The 18,294-nt window shown below is 43.4% G+C and overlaps 9 protein-coding genes across 9 annotated transcripts; 5 read left to right on the top strand and 4 right to left on the bottom strand.

Annotated features, from left to right (window-relative positions):
* Positions 1–23: 23 nt before the first annotated feature.
* On the bottom strand, positions 24–2,054 carry KL928_000264 (uncharacterized protein; the record flags this gene model as incomplete). Its single annotated transcript, XM_043203138.1, has 1 exon — positions 24–2,054. One exon carries the CDS (start codon positions 2,052–2,054, stop codon positions 24–26), a length of 2,031 nt encoding a protein of 676 aa, XP_043062159.1.
* A 115-nt stretch (positions 2,055–2,169) lies between these two features.
* KL928_000265 (uncharacterized protein) lies at positions 2,170–3,720 on the top strand (the record flags this gene model as incomplete). The annotated part of the gene is made up of 1 exon (XM_043203149.1): positions 2,170–3,720. The coding sequence occupies one exon, from the start codon at positions 2,170–2,172 to the stop codon at positions 3,718–3,720; it is 1,551 nt and encodes a 516-aa protein (XP_043062160.1).
* Positions 3,721–3,994: 274 nt separating this feature from the next.
* KL928_000266 (uncharacterized protein) lies at positions 3,995–5,170 on the top strand (the record flags this gene model as incomplete). The annotated part of the gene is made up of 1 exon (XM_043203160.1): positions 3,995–5,170. One exon carries the CDS (start codon positions 3,995–3,997, stop codon positions 5,168–5,170), a length of 1,176 nt encoding a protein of 391 aa, XP_043062161.1.
* Positions 5,171–5,566: 396 nt separating this feature from the next.
* On the top strand, positions 5,567–9,280 carry KL928_000267 (uncharacterized protein; the record flags this gene model as incomplete). The annotated part of the gene is made up of 1 exon (XM_043203171.1): positions 5,567–9,280. The coding sequence occupies one exon, from the start codon at positions 5,567–5,569 to the stop codon at positions 9,278–9,280; it is 3,714 nt and encodes a 1,237-aa protein (XP_043062162.1).
* A 65-nt stretch (positions 9,281–9,345) lies between these two features.
* On the bottom strand, positions 9,346–10,794 carry KL928_000268 (uncharacterized protein; the record flags this gene model as incomplete). The annotated part of the gene is made up of 1 exon (XM_043203182.1): positions 9,346–10,794. One exon carries the CDS (start codon positions 10,792–10,794, stop codon positions 9,346–9,348), a length of 1,449 nt encoding a protein of 482 aa, XP_043062163.1.
* Positions 10,795–11,042: 248 nt separating this feature from the next.
* KL928_000269 (uncharacterized protein) lies at positions 11,043–14,885 on the top strand (the record flags this gene model as incomplete). Its single annotated transcript, XM_043203193.1, has 1 exon — positions 11,043–14,885. One exon carries the CDS (start codon positions 11,043–11,045, stop codon positions 14,883–14,885), a length of 3,843 nt encoding a protein of 1,280 aa, XP_043062164.1.
* A 108-nt stretch (positions 14,886–14,993) lies between these two features.
* Positions 14,994–15,632, bottom strand: KL928_000270 (uncharacterized protein; the record flags this gene model as incomplete). Its single annotated transcript, XM_043203205.1, has 1 exon — positions 14,994–15,632. One exon carries the CDS (start codon positions 15,630–15,632, stop codon positions 14,994–14,996), a length of 639 nt encoding a protein of 212 aa, XP_043062165.1.
* A 216-nt stretch (positions 15,633–15,848) lies between these two features.
* KL928_000271 (uncharacterized protein) lies at positions 15,849–16,682 on the bottom strand (the record flags this gene model as incomplete). The annotated part of the gene is made up of 1 exon (XM_043203216.1): positions 15,849–16,682. The coding sequence occupies one exon, from the start codon at positions 16,680–16,682 to the stop codon at positions 15,849–15,851; it is 834 nt and encodes a 277-aa protein (XP_043062166.1).
* A 35-nt stretch (positions 16,683–16,717) lies between these two features.
* Positions 16,718–18,199, top strand: KL928_000272 (uncharacterized protein; the record flags this gene model as incomplete). The annotated part of the gene is made up of 1 exon (XM_043203227.1): positions 16,718–18,199. One exon carries the CDS (start codon positions 16,718–16,720, stop codon positions 18,197–18,199), a length of 1,482 nt encoding a protein of 493 aa, XP_043062167.1.
* Positions 18,200–18,294: the final 95 nt, after the last annotated feature.

Below are 18,294 nucleotides of genomic sequence, written 5' to 3' on the forward strand. Positions count from 1 at the left end.
TGACCAAAGCAACATAGTCTGTTTTAAATAATAATCTTGCATCTGGTAATTGAAGGATCCTCCATCGTCCCCGCTGTGAAGTCGGAAACTGTGAGAAGCCCTTTTCGATCCAAGATATAAAGTTTGTAACCATCTTTATCGAATCTCAAAGAAGCTGCTTCTTTTACTTGGTACGAGTTGCTGACATCAGTGACAACAACCAACCTCTTGTTGTCATTATCATCAATTCTTGATGTTGACATAACGTAGACAGCTCCAGAGCGGTCAAGGTAAGCAACTGAATCACCTCTGGGTGACACGCAACACTTATGTATAGTATTTCCGACCTCCTCGACTTTTGCAAGAAGTTTGGGATGTGCAATTCCCTCGGGACCAGATATAGATGTAATCTTGGTATCAATGATTATCGGCACGGAATTGTACGAAACAGAGGTCAATGTCATGAGTCTGTTATCAGGGAAGAAGCTTAAATCGGTAATTCCCTCACTTTCTAAAGAAGTATCGAGTTTTCTCTGAGACTTCATCACCATTACTGGTCTTGTGGGATCCCTGATACTAATAATCATGAATCTTGATTCCAATGCGGTCGCGACAGTCAAATACTCGCAATTTGGAGAGAACTTCAAAATCGACACAGGATCTCGATATGGCAGTGTGAAAGGGTAATATTGGATCTGTAGAGTTCTCAGCCCTGCCGACTTATCAGAATAAAATGATCCTAAATTGTCATCTAGGTTTCCAGCTGCATAAACTCTTTCACCTTCAACGGAACTAGATATATGCGACTTGGGTTCCAAAAGTTCAAGCTTCAAGAGAATAATAAATGCTTGTTCGAATCCAGTAAACTTGTCTTTACCTGTTACACCCAAGCTAGCGTATCTTCCATCAGACGAAACATCAATGCATCTAACAGGAAACCGGCACTGGTACGTGTACAACGGCCTCCCTTTATACTTTAGGTCAAAAAAGCGGACAAATCCTCGGGTTCCTGAAATGATCAAAATATCTTCTGTTATCTTGCAAAACAAATGCTCCCAATTGGTGAGCGACTCTTGTGAATCTTTAACACTCCCACCAAAATTAGAGTTCATCAAAATTTCGTTAGCATTAACTTTCTTTAGGGTACTGAAAGTCTCTCCATAATCTCCATTAATGTTCCCACAGCACAGTAAAAGGGGTGGTCTTTCTGGATGGTTGACTGATAAGTGATAGACCTCCCATTTTTTTTCGCTCAAGAGCACCAACTTATCGAGATGTGGAGAGAAGTCTGTATTTATGAACAGCTTCGTTTTAAAGGGGAAATTCGAGTGATGGGTATGGTGCTGATAAAGTTTGCGATAAAGAGGAAAGTTTCTAGCATATAAAAGCTCTTTGTTCACATCCTTGAAGTTCTCATTAGTGTGATCTTCTTTATCTCCTACAAAACCGGACGACGGCTTTGAGGAATTGGAGGTCTGAGTGAGTGTACGATTGTTTTGCGATTGGCGTGAGGGTATAGTGACTGTCCTCATATCTTGGGTTTGCAATGCAAGGTGAGAGTGGTCTTTGATCCTATCACGATTTATTAATGATATCGATGAGGAATCTTTGATGGCCTTTGTTTGGTCGTCCAATTGTTGAAAACTGTGTCTGATCAATGGTTTTTCTATTTCACCTAAAACCTCATTGAATGCCGATAGAAGAGTTTTACGGGTTTCATTATCATTGTTATCAAAATCAGCGTTCACCTCCTCGTTGATTTGCACCCCATAATCAGTGTCAGACCTGAACCTCGAGACGTAATCAGCAACAGATTTCAGGGGAGCACACTGCTGTAGTTTTATCGATTCTGGATTGCCGCAAATGGGGCATCCAAAACTGGGTCTTTCTCCTATGAGTTCGTCTTCTAGCTTTTCAGAGATCAGGCAGCCGCAAGAAAGAATGATAGGGTCATTGCAAAGCGCTGAAATAATCTGTGGAAGTGATTTCGAGTTGTCGATAAAACAAGGTATCTTTAAAAGCTGCTCAATGTCGTCGAGAATTGACTCCACTGATGCTTTTTTCATATTATGCATTAATCTCAGACGTCAAAGTTTATCATTAATTTAGCTGTGTAAGGATGTGCGAGAATAGTAACAATTCTGCACTTCACAAATTTCTCTCGACAATTGATGCTCGAGATTTGCAAAAATGTCACAGTTTTGCGGGTATAGTCTTCAAGTTGAGCTCAATGATCCTTCGGCTACGGTACTGAATGGAACGATAACAGACATACAGGATAAGGATTTGGTGTTATCCAACGTGACTTATTCGAATGGAGCAGAGCACAAGAATAAAGACATGCTTATAAAAGGCTCTGACATAAAGGATTTGAAGGTTTTGGCTTTACCCCCTAGGAAGAAGAAAGAGAAGAAGAAGAACAAGCAAGATAAAGAGAACGAAAATAGCAGTTCTAGATCTGGAACGCCGACAGCGACAGGAAAACCCAAGCATAGAAAAGAAAAACCAAAAGGTTCTCAAGATCCTGACTTGCCGTATAACTACCGATCTAACGAGATTGATTGGCAGCACGAGAACCCAGGGAGATTGAAGGAGATGGAAGTTTTTGATTTCGCTTCCAATCTGCAAAAATTCGACAAGCAATCAGTTTTTAAAGAACTGTCCAAGTTGGACAAGGTGGATCCGGCAAATAGACTTGTCGGCCATAATAGAACTAACGAGAAAGTGAATTATGATAATACAGAGATGGTACTGGATAAAAATCAAAAGGACGAATGGGATAGTATTACTACCAACTCAGTCCGTAAAAAGACAATCTCCTCCCAAGCGAATGAGAGTAGAACGTACAGTGGCAATTCAGAAATTGTTCATCAGCGCAAAAGTGTCACACCAGTTTTGGGGTCTAGCATTAGATTGTTTTCTAAGGACAGAGAATCAATTCCAACATGCTCTCCAATACAATTGGCGGATGTTCTTCAGCTCAGCGCTGACAACTTTGGGCTGACGGACCGTCAATTGACCTCTGATACAGGCAAAAGTCTAGCAGAGCTAATCATCAAAGAAATAACTGGCGACTTTAGATTATCAAACATGAACCATAATCTTCCACCTTTGATGTTGATACTTGCAGGTAATAATACAACTGGAGCCCGAGCGCTTTCTGCTGGAAGACAATTGTTCAATCACGGGATTAGAATACTAGTTTATGTTCTACACGATTTTGAGCATTCCGAAGACGAAATTCTCCCGTTAGTCAAGGAGAATCTAGAAGTTTTAACGAGTATCGGAGGAAAGCTAGTTAGTGACACCCGGGAATTGAACTTTGTGTTGGAAAAGCTAGATTCTCCGTTAGAATTGATCATAGATGGACTTCAAGGCTACGATACGAATTTGAGTGATCTGCTGGAGCCTGAATTAGGTCGTTCAAAACAAATAGTTGAATGGTGCAACAAATGCAACGTCTCCATACTGTCTTTAGACATTCCATCAGGATTAGACGCTTCTTCGGGTACGGCAGACTTTGACTCATACATCCTCTGCAACTACCTAGTCTCTGTCGGAATACCTCTGAGCTCCATTTTGAGTCTCTACCGGTTTGGCTACTTCACAAAGGAGGAACTAAAACATTTCCTTGTTGATTGCGGAATTCCTAAGAGGGTTTTCAGTCTTAAATCCAACCTCAGGAAGTTGGACAGATACTGGTTCACAACAGATTGGTATACTAGCCTGGAAGTTGAGTGAACGATGAACTCGTTATGTTAAAATTTATATATCGAGTAATATAAGTGATTATGTTGAATTTTCTCGTTTGCATAGTCAGCTTTCTATATTAATTCACTTGGGCGAAAAAAATAAAACACAACACATTTGCGACACTAAATCTAAATTATTTGGGCTCTTGCAACTGAATTGAATAACTAGCTCATCCGGCTCTGAGAACCAGCTTAATAATACTTGCTGGCCATCCATAAAGATTTGAAGAGAACGGGAAGACTATTCAAAAATAGGCCCTTCGATGAGTTCCAAGGTCACGTACTCTCTTGAAGAGCTCTTGAGCTTTCAGTCAAAGGGAGTCATTTTTCGAGATACTATACTTCCTGACAAGGACTTCTGGAGGTTCAACGCAAAACTCATATCCAAACTCAATGTTGGATTGAATCGGGGGAATCAAAAGGGCCACAATAATTTCAAAAAGAAGACTCCTTATAAGCCCGCTGCTGAGGAGAACTCTGAGGAGGAAGTTCCAGAGTGGCTGGACGAGACAGATTTCCAAGTGGATAGCACTTTCGTTGGTTACAATAGTATCGGATCCCATACCTACGAAGATTTCGAACGGGAAAAAAGAGAGTATCACATGAAAAACGGTTATTACGATCAGCTCAAACACGACGAGATTGTAAAGACAAACCCAGCACACGAGGAGCACACCTTGAGGGAGGAGAGAACAGCGTCCTCATCCGCAGAAGATTATCAATTTGATAAGGAGCTCGAGCTAAAAGACCATCTCAATCGTCAATTCTTTGACAACCTACTCAAAAGTAACCTTGAATCAAAGCAAGGAATCTCCAAAGTTTTGTCCCAGCCTAATATCCAGCCCAAAACTCCTGAAACGTCCAAGTTCGAGCGATTATTTCAGTCTAATAATAGCTTGGAGTTGCCTAGCCAAGCTCCGCAATCCAACTTCGCACCGCCAAATCCTTCTCAGAACTATACTTCACAAAATGAAAGGCCCCATAACATTTCCGCCCCTCCTTCTGTGCCGCCATATGGGGCAATGCTACCTCCTGGCTTGCCGATTGGCCATCAGCAGGGTCAAAGATTTCCAGGTCCGCCCCTGGATTTCAATCCGGCAGGTTTGCCGCCGCCTCCACCTGAACTATTGAAGCTTATTCAGGAAGGTAAACTGCCTCCTTTACCAGGAATGTATCCGGGAGTGGCAGGTTCGAATCCTCAGCTTCCTCCACAATTTCCCCCATTCCCTAATTTTCGAGGGGCTCCCCAACATCCGTCGATGCCACCCCCACCCGAATTTGGTTTCCCCATGGGTGTTCAAAATCTAGCAAATCCCAACGACCCTCGTGTGAATGTGAGGAACCTGTCTAATCCCCCACCTCCCCCCGGTCTGATGCAGTTTCCTCAGTTTCCCCAGCAAAGTGATTATTCCCATGGCAATCGTGGGCCATCTACCTAATGAGAGCTAAAAGTTTTCGTTTCACAATGTCCATGGTTGAGGTGAGGCTCTTGGTTACCCATGATACTATTTGTAATTTATTAAGTCCTAGCTTAGACAAAGCAGGCCAGTAACTCGGTTTTTGTATTACGGATTAGTTGGGCTGTGCAAAGGTTCATAGTTTTAAAGTTACAAAAATTGAAAATTAATCAACGAAGCTAGCATTATCGCGTATACCGAACCTGGTTAGACAATTGATGCTATTTTAGACCCTCCCATTTTTGATAGGTATACGCAAGCAAAGTAATTTTGAGGTAGGGCTGATATAATTTGACCGGGAAGCTTCAATTGGGAACCGAAATTAACTTCATTATCGAAGACGCTGATATTTCTCGAAACCTTTTGCATCGATTTGCAATGGACTCTAAGCTTTCTGCTTTTCAAAAGAGCGACACGCGAAAGCTCTATGCTCTTACAGACCTTCTTTTCAAAGATGGTGTCTTCAACTGCTATTTAACTTCGCAGCAGTTCAATCTGCTTGATTTGATCTTACATAGATTCAAGGATGCAAAAGTCAGGATCAGACTCTGGGATGCCTTCATTAACAACAACCTTTTCTTGGAATTCGAGCAGGGACCCAGTTTGGCAGACAAAGAAGTCGAAGATATGTCTTCCACCGGGACAGAGGAAATATATTTGAAACAAGGCACAAAATCCACGAGGAACCTCTGCGCTACGATACGATATCTACTATACGAAAAGGCTGTCGATTACTACTTTGGCGACGAAAAGGATCAAGACACAAGGTTTGCTGCCTTTGATATCCTGGAAGAGAGCGACGACGACGAGCACTTCGAGGATGCCGAAGAGAAGCCACTATTTCCCCAGACATCGTCAAATAACGCTACAAGGAACGAAGAAGATGACTATGACGACGATGACGAGGATGATGAGGCCAATGAAAAGCAACAAGAGCCGAATAGCGATCGACATGTGTCCGAGAGCGACGTCGTCGAAGTCAACGATTCGGCTGACAAAGACACAACAGTCAAAGTGGATAGATATCGTGAACATCCCGAACAAGGGGAGCTCGAGGAAAATGAGCAAGGCCAGCTCAAATTCGTGGTCAATGCACAACTGTTGCTTGCGCGGCCCGAATTTCCATCCACCGCCGAATCTGTGAGTTCGGCTGACGAAGCTATTGGTTCAATGGTGCATCCAATTTTAGGCACAGCGTCTGCTATTGAGTCGAATTTTGAAAGACAAAACGAGCTCAAGCTCATCAAAAACTTTAACAAGGTGTATCACAGCTTTGAGAACGATCTCCCAAATATTGTCAAACGACGGAAGCTTGAGCGCAGTGACAAGGCCCTCGAGCTCAACGACACGAAAGATCATGCCGGCAGCGACAATGAAAATGCGGGCAACGACAACGAGGACTCTCAACACGTCAACAAGCTGATGGGGCTTGGCGGCGCTGCCAATCTTTCGCTCAAGAACCTTCTTGCACGGATCGAAGAAAATCGCGATAAACTGAATCTCACGGATTTGGAGCTCAAAAATTTAATCATGGACGTGCGGAAGAACCGCTCGAAATGGGCGAGCTACAACCGCATTGGCCAGGAAGAGCTCTACGAAGCCTGTGAAAAGGTTGTTTTGGAATTGAGGGGCTACACGGAGCACTCCATTGCTTTCTTAAACCGTGTGTCTAAGAGAGAGGCACCAAACTATTACCAGATTATCAAGAAGCCAATGGATCTGAACACTGTGATGAAGAAGCTGAAGAACTTCCAATACAACAGCAAGACCGAATTTGTGGACGATTTGATGCTGATCTGGAAGAACTGTCTCACTTACAACTCAGATCCCAACCACTTTTTAAGGGCAGACGCAATTGCCATGCAGAAAAAGACGCTGTCTTTGATACCACTGATTCCCGACATCGTGATCAGAGATCGAGCAGAAGTGGAAAAAGAAGCAGCAGCAGCCGCCCAGCAAAATGAAGCCGAGGACGCACAGGAGAAACCTGGTTTCATTTCAAGCAGGGGTGTTGGCGGATCATCCACGAGCGCAAAAAAGTCCAAGAAAAGCAGGAAGGGATTACAGGAGGACGACAACAATGAGCCGCCAGCGGCATCCGACTCGCCTACGGGGGGAAGCGCCGCGAATAAAGACGTAAATGCCTTGGTTGGGGACCAAACGACAGAGCAAAACGAAAACGAATCTCCCCAACCCCAGGGTGCCAGCAACCCTTCAGTCGCGCAATCCAATGTTTCGACACCACTCGTTTCTGCAGCAAGTGAAGAAAAGACGGGAGACAGGGAAGGAACAGCGAATCCCGAAGACGACGACAACGAAGATGATGCGACAGCTATGATGGAAGACAGACAAGCACAGGAGCAACAGAATGACCGAAATGAGGACGAGGATAACGAAGACCTGGAAATGTCCACGTGGAGAACACTTACTTCCAACACGCGATACAAATTATGCCAGCAGAGATCCAACCTGTTCAAGGGTGGAAAAATACAGCCGAACGAAGAAGCATTACTAAGAGACCCTCTTCAAATGTCCAATTTCAGCAACTATCTGGACGACTTCTCCAAAGTTGTGCTTCACAGAAATCGACAGTATTTTGATGAAAACGATGATCCCTATTTGATCGAATACGACATAGGCGGAGGTATTCCATCTTTGAAATATAAAGGGCCTGACTATGATGCCATAGAGAACGATATTCTTTCCGATATGATGAAACAAGGCAAGTCGTTAGATGAGCTCCCGGAGTCGCGGTTTTCCATAAAAATGAAAGGGAGCAACTCAGTAATATACAAGAACATTGACCTGATGCAGGATATCAGAAAAGTGTGTTTCAAGATCAACATTATTCGACAAATGCAAACATCGCAATTTATACACCAGTCTCAGTACCATGCTCCTGATATAGAGCGAATCAGGCCTGAAGACATTGACCCGCTGTCGAAGCTGCCTACGAGAGACCATCTGATGCCCCAGGTCGCTTACGCCGCGCTCGAGCGGTCCGTGAGCACCATCATTATGGCCAACGGTTTTGAGACAACAAACCCTACTTGCGTGACAACTGTGACTCAATTGGCAGAGCAGTATTTTGGCAATCTCGTCAAGTCTCTCAAGATGAACATGGAATCCAACTCCATTAACAAGCTTCCCTTAAGAAGCAAGAGGCCGATGAGTTTCAAGGATATTCTTCTCATCTCACTTCAGGAGAATGGGATCGAAAAGCCCGACATCCTGTATTCTCATTACAAGGAGCATTTAACCAAGCAGAACAAGAAACTGACCGACCTCAAGTACAAGCTTGAAGGGTTCCTCAGAGACTTATTGCGGCCAGGAATTCAGGAGATAACTGAGAACCAGTTTACTGATGATTCGGAGCAATTTCTTAATGGTGACTTTTCTAATGAAATCGGGGAAGACTTCTTTGGGTTCAAAGAGCTCGGACTTGACAAAGAGTTCAATCTGCTTACATCAACCATTCCTCTTCACTTGCTTCATTCCAAACTGTCGAACCAGCTCAGTCATCTTGACTCTAAATCGAAAAAAGCAAAGTACGAAGATTTCCAAGAGGTCCAATTCCCAAAGTTGCGCAAGCGGGACTTGTCGTCTCAAATTGGTCTTCTAAAACCTTTCTACGAGGACCTGTTATCCAAATCAAGAGCAGCGTATGCTAAACAGTTGAAGAAACATAGACAGTCATTGGGAATTTCTGACCCAGAGGGCCATCATGCTGCTTCAAATGGCACCCCGAACGCCCCAGAAAGTGGCCCTGCGCCAAGCGGAAGCGAGCCACCATCCACTTTCGTGGAAATTGAGGATCCTGAGGATTTGGTGATCTTGGAGGACGACGACCTGCCGTTGAAACAGCGCAACAATCGGCCGAAGGTTCCTCCGAACGGAAGAATTACACAGGTCAAGCGTAAACTCATCAATAACGCATTTTTCCTGGATGCTCAAGACTTGAGGGAGCAACGACCACAGATTAGCTCAGCAGATCCTCGTACGAGCATAACTGAAAACACCCAACCCAAGGCATGGAGTCTGGATATCCCCAAAACCAACGAGAAGCTCCCGGAAACCGGGCCAGCCGCTTAGCATTTTCCAGCCATATATGTTTCGTTTAGAACATGTGTTAATATACAATGTACCATACAGAAAGACTAGAAATGTATGTCCTCTCCTCTGAAGTATTGAACGATCAAGTAAATGTTCAGGAAGCCTATCGTTCCCCAAGTGAGAATTGCCAGGACGTTTGTTATTGCCGAGTTGGAAAAGTCCTTGTAGCTATCACCCTTGCGCGCAGGCATCAAAAGAGAGGTTTCTGTTGGCGTGTCGTTCTCCAGCTCTTCTGGCTGCACTTGCACCCTCACCTTCATGATGTCCTTGTTGCAGGTGAAGTACAGCAAGGGAGCTGAAACGAAAGGTAGGATCAATGACAAAATAACCTGCGACAGGTTGAGGATGGTTGCAATGCCTTCTCTGCCCATGAAAAGGGCCATTGCCATACATGGCATAATTGCAATTGATCTCGTAGCAATTCTCCGATAAAATGGGTTGAGCTTCCACTCAAGACATCCCTCTGCAACAAGCGCACCCGACATGGTGCAAATGATTCCTGCCGCGATAGAGGAGAAGAGCATGGCAATTGCGAAAATGAGTCCTGCTGTTTTTGAAACGTAGTGGCTCAGCAGCTCATAAATGCTAATTAGGTCAGCATCCATGGCCTCGGGCTTTTTGAAGAGAGCTGCGGCCGAGACGATCAATATTGCAGAATTGATGAACACGGCAACAATGCACAGAGAACAGACCAGCTCGGCGTAAGAATAATTCAGGCAGTAATCTATAGCTGCAAGCGACGGTCTATAAGTGTCCTCATTAACTTCCTGTACAGCACTCTGCACCTGCAAGGAGTCTGGGTCTTTTTGATTTGATGTGTCAAACTCTTTGAGTCTCGGTTTTACGAGATTTGACCCAAGATACAAGGAGTGCGGCATCACGGTAGCACCGACTATTCCCAGTGCCAAATATACTGACTCCTTAGAGGTGAAGAGCTCTTTTGATGGAAGAAATCCCCTGAGCAACTCGCGCTTGCTTTGGACTTCCACTTTGTTCATCAGAATTATGAAGCACGCAAATGCTGCGAGGACCAAAAAGGACACAAAAAACTCGAATTTGCGAATTTCCTTGAGAGAGCCATCGGGATTGTACGCCAATAATATCACCAGAACATCGCAAATGGTCAGTAGCACGCCGACCTTCAGCTCGATGCCAAACAAAATGTAAAGCGCAATAGCGGTGCCCACAATTTCGGCTAAGTCTGTGAATATAATTGCTAGCTCAGCCAGAACATAGACCGTTATATTGAGCCAGCGAGGAAGATGCTTGCGGCAGTTTTGTGCTAGATCAAGTCCTGTGACCGTACCCAGCTTGATACACAGACATTGAAGAATAATGGCAAAAATGTTGGACAGAAAAATAATGAACAGGTGAATGTAGCCGAACTGAGCTCCAGCGTTGGTTGAAGTACTGTAATTCCCCGGATCTATGTATGCACAGGTAATTAGAAGACCAGGCCCGATGAAGCTGATGAGTTTTCTCCAGTCTACCATTGTGGATATGCAATTAAAGGATATGTCCCAATTCTTAAATGGTGCGGTAAAGTGGACCAGGTAGACCCGTGGTGAGATAATATCATGAATGCAGAAATTAGGGTGCTCGTCTTGAACGTCGATCGACGCCACAACCTTCGCGTCTGCTGAAAATTCACTTAAAAAAAAACAAAGATCAGATTTGGATTAGAAGGCTTCCCAGGGTACTCGCAGCTCAGTATTATCAATCCTTTTAGCTGCGGTACAACATGAACGAAAAGCCAAAAACAGAAGAATCGAAGTCTCCCCTGTTGAGTTCTGGGCCTCATATCAAACCTTTAATTCCCGAGACCGTGCTAGACGTCACTTCTCAACGTCTCTCCATTGTGTCCTTGTTTTTTCTCATTCAGGGATGGAAGATATACGACCTTTACCTTATCAAAAATGACTTTCTCAGAGAGGCCTTACACAGCTCGCTGTCGGTGAATCTTCTTCCTCCGGAATGGAATTTCATTTTTAAGTACATGTTCCTGGACGGTTTAGTTGTGTGGGCCAACTCCGTTTTGAGAATCCCTAAATTGGCATTGAAACCATACGCATCGGTCCTCCTGATTTTGGGTCTCTATACTGTTACAATACTGCTGACAACCAACCTCAACTTTTCTTTCATTCCTCTTTTCACCGGACTTATTCAACAGCTTCACCCAGAAAAAGAGTTAGCAATTGCTGAGGGCCTTGTTAACCCTCAAAATCTTCTTGACCAGTCCACTCATTTCAAGGGGAAGAAGATGATCAGATTCTTGCCAGACTCCTCGATCAAGCTCAATCCTTTCAACCAAAATTTCTGTTTGCAGAACTCGCATCATAGTAAAGTGAGAGTGCCCGTCAAATATAACTCTTCGAGCGAGCTGGATTTTCTACAAATCGTCCACACCGATTTTGATAACAACAAGTACACTTTAAACTACACAAGAAAAGAGTTGAAGAAGTTCTTGTCCGCAGATTATTCACGGGTTCAAGGCTGGGATATTAACTATATTGACGAACGAGTCTCTTATTTGGAACTGGAATTTGATAAGCCGGGATATTATATGGTTCGGCAGGCACAGGATGTGAAACATAAAAACATACGCAATTATAGATCCGACCTGGTAATTCCAAGATGTCCAAGTGCCCGTTTCGAAGATGTGGAGCAGCTTAAAAATGTGTGTGTTGATGACGAGCTTGATAAACTATCAATAGTGGTCACTGGAGTTCCTCCTTTGACTTTAGTGTATGAGGAGGAGGTCAACGGTGAATTGTCTCATCTTCCGAACTCAATCATTGTCCCTGAAGATAAAGGTTTTCACTCTCCTCTTTTATCCAAAGATTATTACACTGGAAAGAGCAATATGAAATCTCTCGATTTCCAATCGAGTGATCTCAAAGACATATCTTGGGCAAAGTCTCATGTTATAACTGTTCCGTTGGCCAGTCGGAAAATTGAGAAACCAGGTGATTTCATTTACACCATTGGCAAGGTCATTGATGGTTTTGGAAACATTGTTGAATACTCGCCAAAGCCAAGTGATGGCTACCATTTTTACAAAGTAAAGTCACATCCTTTGCCACTAATCAATTTCGTTGAATCCAAACCAAACTCTCCAATTTTGATTGGAGAAGAAAAGTATCTAGAGTTGAAAGTCAGCCATGTTTCTAACCCATCAGCAGAAGGTCCATATGCTGCCGACATTAAATTCATTCCTGCTGATGGCGATCCTAAAAGCTCCAAGACCAGTACCCATGTGTTTGACTTCAAGAAACCTGCAAAAATTGTCGCTAAAGAGCCCGGGACCTACGTACTTGAGTCAGTCACCTCCAAATTCTGTTCCTGCAAATTAGGTACATCCACTATCAATGTGGCACAAGCTAATCTTCCGCGCATGCATGTTTCGGCAACCCCTATAGTCGATAACTGTGTTGGAACCACCGGATTCAAGTTTACGTTTGATTTCATTGGCACAGGTCCGTTTGAGGTGGCATACAAAGTTTCCAGATTAGATCCAAAAAATGAGAAACGAGTTTTGTCGACAAAAGATGCCAAAATCCTTCGTTCGGAAACGTCAACTTTTGAGTTAGATTACAAGCCGCCTACTGAAGGTAGCTATGCAATCGAATTTGTGGCTCTCAGTGATGCATATTACAAACGGAAGGTTACCTTTACTCGTCAGGAACACCGCTACGTCACCTACTTTGAGCAAAGACCTAGAGCTTACTTCTCTGAAAACAACAAAGTAACTAAGCTGAATGTCTGCCATGATGAGAAGGCATCTGTTGACCTACACTTGGATGGAAAACCTCCGTATCAAATTGCTTACGATCTTATTTATCCAGATTATAGAGTCGAGAAGTTTGAGGTTTCTGACATAAACGATCATCAATTCAAAATCGAGACCGGCCGCTTGCATCTCGGAGGAGAATACAAGCTGCTGTTGAGAAATGTTACAGACGCATCAAATTGTGGTATGGAGTTCAGAGGTCAAGAAGTCCATATCAACGTCCGCAAAAGCTCACCTCAGTTGAGTTTTCCTCAGTCAGAATCATACAGGTTTGTGCAAGGTAAAGTTCTACTCGTTCCTCTGAAAGCCGACTTCAGCCAAAAAACCGATCTGAAATACCGTTTTAAATCTTTGGATGGTTCCGTTGAACAGGACGAAGTTCTCTACGACTTCAACCCAGCAGATGGCTTCCCTGTAAGAAAGGAGGGTATTTATGAGCTCCTGGAATATTCCGTTGACCAGTGCCCAGGCGTGGTGTCAGAAAATCATCAAGTTCACGCCACGTATCTTCCTAAACCAAAACTGAGAATAGTTGAAACAGATGATTTGACTTTACTGTCTCAAAACAGCTATCAAAAATCTACTCTTTGCCAGCTGTCGCCGGGATCCATAGAGCTACAAGCAATTGGCGAGGCCCCATTCATTATTGAATACTCAATTAAACATCCAAGTGGAACCATTGAGCAGAAGAGTGAACAAATCTCCAACAAGTATTTCTCCATCCAGCTCAAGACCGGCGAGAGTGGTGATTATGAGTATACCATCAAAGCTGTCTATGACTCAATATACACGAACGATATACTGGACAGTCTTGTGAGGTCTGGCGAGTATCGCTTTGAAGAGATCCAGGTCAAGCAAGCCGTCTCTTCATTACCTTCAGCCCGTTTTGTGGATAACAAGAAAATTTATCAGACCTGTGTTTCGTCTCTAGGCAATTTGGATCTTTTGGAAGAAATTCCAATCCGCCTATCAGGACGACCTCCATTTAATGTGAAGCTTGGAATCTATAACGAACAAGATGGTTTGAGAACTCTCAAACTGGACAATATCCAAACTGAAAAAATCGACCTTTTGAATCTCTACGAGCACTTGAGGATCGGAGTGTACCAAATTTCCATTCTTGAGGTGACAGATTCAAACGGCTGCTATAGCAGTGACTTTGACAAGGAATCTGTCAGCATCCAAGTTTACGACGTTCCTAAAATCCGGCATCTGACAGATGACATCCTACATCCTGAGGAGCACAGTTTGAAAAAGCCTGAAGAGATAACATCTTATTGTGTGGGCGATCACATAAATTACATGCTCACAGGTCTTCCTCCGTTCACTGTCTACTACGACTTTAACGGAAAGAGGCAAAAAGTGAACGTGAATTCCAACTACTTCAAAAGAAGAGCTTCAAGTGATGGTGATTTGTCAATTCTGGCGCTTTCAGATTCATCTTCGAAGAATTGTGTGGTCAACTTCACTTCGAGTGATGGAAAAAGCAGTACTAGACCAGACTTGAGAGCTAGAATCCATGATCTTCCTTCTGTTGAAATATCCCAGGGTGACTCCATAGAGGAAGACATTCAGGAGGGTGACAATGTTGAGATTATCTTCAGTTTCAGTGGAACGCCCCCATTCAAACTGACCTATATCCGTACCGATCTTGCTGAACCCAACCGCATTGTGGAAACAGAAGTGGTGGATAATATTATGGAATATGAATATAGAATATGGGCACGCTTGGAAGGAGTCTACGAGGCCATTGAAGTCCAGGACGCTTATTGTGTGGCTAGGAATCATAAATAATTTTATGTGTATAGTATGTATTATGAATTGTTATCAGATTCATTAGTTTGACTTTGCATTGCTATTGTTGTTATCTATATACATTATTGTGTCAGGAACGAGCTCGGTTCATTTCTTCTTCTTCAACAAGGTCCTATTCACCCTCATACGGCCCCTAGATTTCCGATTATTTAGCTCAGGCAATCTAGCACGTAAATTAGGGCGGCGTTCATTGGTAGCATCGTTATCACTGAAACTTGTGTTAGAGAATTGGAAGCGAGCCTTATTGTAATCCTTTATAGCCGGGGTTTCCTTTGTAGCAGATGCTAGATCTTCCAACGCGTTCCCCAGCATCTGAAAACCTTCGTCCATGTCAAGGTAAAGAATTGTCTGTCTTTTTTTGGTTGGCGGTTTTAGAGGTATGGTAAGCGGTTTGTAGCCTTGAAAGAATGTATCTAGAAGTACATCCTCAGGGTTCAGGGCGTCGGTGCTAGGCACTTTCGCGAGAGAGCTAAACCCTTTTCTGATTTTTTGCTTGGACTGTGGGGCAACTTTCCTCTGTTCATGTTCTTCCGCGCTGTTGACTGTCTTTTCGGTCTCGGAAATTTGTTTCTGCTTCTGCTGCTCAATGACGCTGATTTTCTTCTTGTTAGATGCACGGTTAGGGTTTGGAGTAGATGACTGGTATCTGTAAAAAGATGTCGTTTTGAGCAAATTTGCTCCCATCATGCCCGAAGGCCTCAAAGCGTTTGCTACTAGTTTCTGCATTCTTCACGCTGTGTGTGACTTGATAGAAGATGCTTGTGTCGCGACCAATGTATGCTGAGGCGCAAAAACAAAATGCTATTTATTGACTATTAGCCTGAATATTCAAATTATTAATTTCTTTTAATCGCCTCCGTTCCGGGTAAAAAAAAATATTGAATTATTAATTCAAAATTAGGTCAGAACGGTTTACTATCACCAGTAAGAATATATATCACGTCACACATCGATGTCTTTTACCGAATGATTTTTGAACCTTCGCGTAGCACGATCAGTGCTTCTGATGAGCAACCTATTTCCTATTATCTCAAATGTGATCGACGATTCCTCGGTTTCGAGCTGTAGCTTGAAGTTCGTATTTCTCTTGCTTATCACCCTCAACCCCCCGATTTTTTCCTTCAAAGTGAACTGGGGCTCTATCGTACTGATATCTTTCTTCCAGTTTGCTTGTCGCGGTACCACCATCACGAAATTGTGTTGAGATTCCCAAATGACGATTCCTTTCATGCCTATATTATTTATGCAACGACTGTGAATAACCTCGAGTTCTGATCCAATTAATTCGCTGCTCGAGAGCTTGCTCACCATCGTGGGTATGTGATTAGTCGTACCCAAAATCTCTCGAATGTAGCCTTTCCAAAGCTTATTCATCTCGACATAGTCCTCATATCGGATTAAGTTCTTGCAAATCCTAAGCTCCGTGATATCATTCAGATTGTTCAATAAATTCGGGTCCTTTTCCAGTTTCAAATGCAGTTGGCGAACAAGTCTATCCTGGTACTTGAGATTGTCTGTGATGAACGATTTGAACTCATTCTTAGTCTTCGTGGGCGAAAACCTATTATTTTTTCCCTGTAGTTGAATTGCAGTCAGTATCGATTTGTGGTTATGCTTCTTTCCATGTGTCCCTTCCGTGGGTTTCAAAGATAAATAATTCTTCTGGCTTCCTGTTAGCGAATATCGGGACTCCAGGAGCTTCGATATCTCCCCGTCATCGTGTAATTTTGAGGACCTCGACAGAAGGAGATGCTCAACAGTATGCTTCCTGTCCATGAAGAAAATAATTTATAGATGATTTTTTTTTGTTGATGATCCGAATAAGAACCTTAGCATCGAGGCACCTCTGCAAAAGATTTTACTCTCATACTCCGTTCGACGAGTACCTCGATTTTCCATCTGGTGAGCCGGCTTTGGAGCGAGAGCAGCCTGCAACGATCAATAGCGATCCTTTCGATTTCTCGGACATCCCAATTATCAAAGATGATAATAATTTGTTTTCATCAGGCCTTGCTACTCCCAGTAACCCACTCTTTGCTCAAACAAACTCGTCTATGAGTCCGGACTCTGTGTTGCAGGAACCTATCACAATGACTACAGAAGACTTTATGAAGAAGCTCAATCTAGCCCGTTCAGATCAGTCTTTTGACGAGCAGAAATTTAAGCGATTTAGCTCATTTTTGCGTACCGATACTCAAATACGTCAGCATGATACAAGGCTGCAAGACATTGCAACAATCAAAAATCCGCTAACTGTGATTAGCGAGTTCAATGATCCAAGACTCAATCTTGCCATAGAGAAATTCATTTACGACCAAATGCCAGATCCGTTGGCTAATTCGAGGTCTCGAAGACTAGTTTTGTATAAGAACTCTCCTTGCGTGGTGATTGGCAAGAATCAAAATCCTTTTAGAGAGATAAATTTCAAAGAAGCCACTATTCATGGGATCCCAATCCTGAGGAGATACAGCGGTGGAGGTACTGTGGTTCACGATCTCGGTAATTTCAATTTTTCCTACATGAGCAGCAGACAATCATTTAGCAGGGTCGAGTTCACGAACGCTCTAAATCACGAGATAAATCAGCTCGTTGGTCTCGATATTGGCTATGACGCACCGAAATTTTCGCTCACGACAAATGACCGGGGAGACATTATCAGTAGCAGTAGCCTGAAGAAAGTCAGCGGCTCCGCCTACCAGGTGTCTAGGGGCAAATCGTTGCACCATGGGACAATGCTCCTCAAGTCGGATCTTAAAATGCTTTCTGCTTTACTGAAGTTGACCGAAGAACGTAAGGCCTCCATCCAGGACAAGAGCACAGACTCAATTCCTAGTCCGGTAGAGAATTTGGAACTGAGCGACACATTGTTCCAATTCTGCGCTGTGGAGGCGTTCAAGAGGTTGCATCCGGCTGAGGGAATTGAGGACATGGTGTACGACAATCTTCTTGTGCAGGGAGACAGTCATATTCTAAAATTAAACGAGGTGAGTGATCTTCCCGAGGAGGTTTTGAAGACTCAGCACGAACTTTCCTCATGGGAGTGGACCATCGGAAAGACTCCGAAATTCCAGCTGATTGTCGATGATGACGAATTCCAATATCAAATGACTGTGGAAAAAGGACTAATTACCGAGATTGATTCCGCAGAGCCCGATTTGGATAAATTGATCGGGCTTCCGTTCAGCAGTGAGAAGATATCTCATGTCCTGACAGATCCCCTGAAAAGCCATGTTATGTGGCATGTCGACCTCAACACGAGATATGCGCAACTAGGAATCTCACAATTAGATTAGCACTGATAAAAAAATTTACCCCTGGCACCGTTTGGGCGCTAGATCTAGAGATTGTATAGATTTATAAACTTTTGAGCGCACATTTCAAAACGTAA

This window comes from Ogataea angusta (assembly GCF_019207475.1).
Source record: "Ogataea angusta isolate 61-244 chromosome Unknown 61-244_NODE_1_length_1302399_cov_90.877568, whole genome shotgun sequence".
Taxonomy (NCBI): domain Eukaryota; kingdom Fungi; phylum Ascomycota; class Pichiomycetes; order Pichiales; family Pichiaceae; genus Ogataea; species Ogataea angusta.